Consider the following 1,043-nt stretch of genomic DNA (forward strand, 5'->3'; position numbering starts at 1 on the left):
CAGACCGTCATGGTGTGATCGGAGTCCGACTCAGACCTGATCTTGGTGATACGGGAGTGTGGCGCTCGAGCTCCCGTGCCACGACCGTACCCTCCTCCCCGCGCGCACACCGCCCATGGTCCACCCCGACGCTTTCACCGTGTTCTGCCCGAAGCTAAGCCCATCCGAGACGTCGGGCATCGGCCCCGTCGTCAGCGAGATTTTCGCCGTCTCCAAGGACCAGGTTGCCGCTCTCAAGCGTGCATGCACCAGCAGCGGCGACGGTGGCCGAGTGAGCACGTTCGTCGCCGTGAGCGCCCACGTGTGGCGGTCCATGTGCGCCGCGCGCCGGCTGCCACCGGACGCCACGACGCGGCTCACCTTCCCGGCCAACGTCCGGCGCCTCCTGAGGCCGCCGCTGCCGGCCCGCTACTTCGGGAACGCGATCATCACCCTGGGCACCGCCGGCAAGGTCCGGGACATAGGGTCGGAGGAGCTGGCCTCCGTGGCCGGCCGGATCAATGGCGCCGTCCGCCGAATGGACGACGAGCTCGTGCGCTCGGCGATCGACTACTTGGAGATGAACGGCGGCAAGCAGCCGGCCGGCACCCTGCCGGAGACGGAGCTGAGGGTGTTCAGCTGGCTGGGCATGCCGATGTACGACGCGGATTTCGGGTGGGGGAAGCCGCTCGCGATGCACCGCGCGTTGGAGGAGCGCGACGGCCTCAGCGGCGGCGTGCGCATACCAGCTGATAGGCTTTCGCTATGTACCATTATCTATCTTCTTCTCATTTTTCTTTTCTTTTGGGAAACATTATTCATCTTCTTTATTTGGGAATGTACCACTATATATCAATTATATCACCTCGCAAAATATATATATATATCAATTATATCATTATTGTGACAGTTAAGATTTATGTAACAATATTTTGAAGTATAAATTTATTGTGTGATTCTGATTCAAAGAAATGTTCTTTTGCTAAACACAGCAGACGAGGATTGAAGTTTTAAATTTTAATCCCTCTTTCCTCCCTCTATTAATCCTTTTTTTTTAAATCACG

At 56.7% G+C, this 1,043-nt stretch overlaps 1 protein-coding gene across 1 annotated transcript in view; it reads left to right on the top strand.

Moving 5' to 3' along the window:
- Window positions 1–225: 225 nt before the first annotated feature.
- The window catches only part of LOC119279928 (putrescine hydroxycinnamoyltransferase 1-like), a 1,121-nt gene continuing 303 nt past the window's right edge, over window positions 226–1,043 (top strand). Inside the window, exon 1 of the mRNA XM_037560981.1 lies at window positions 226–746. Coding sequence (XP_037416878.1) covers window positions 314–746 — 433 coding nt within the window. The 5' untranslated portion in view covers window positions 226–313. The remainder of the gene's footprint in view (window positions 747–1,043) is intronic.

This window comes from Triticum dicoccoides, chromosome 3B, assembly GCF_002162155.2.
Source record: "Triticum dicoccoides isolate Atlit2015 ecotype Zavitan chromosome 3B, WEW_v2.0, whole genome shotgun sequence".
Taxonomy (NCBI): Eukaryota; Viridiplantae; Streptophyta; class Magnoliopsida; order Poales; family Poaceae; genus Triticum; species Triticum dicoccoides.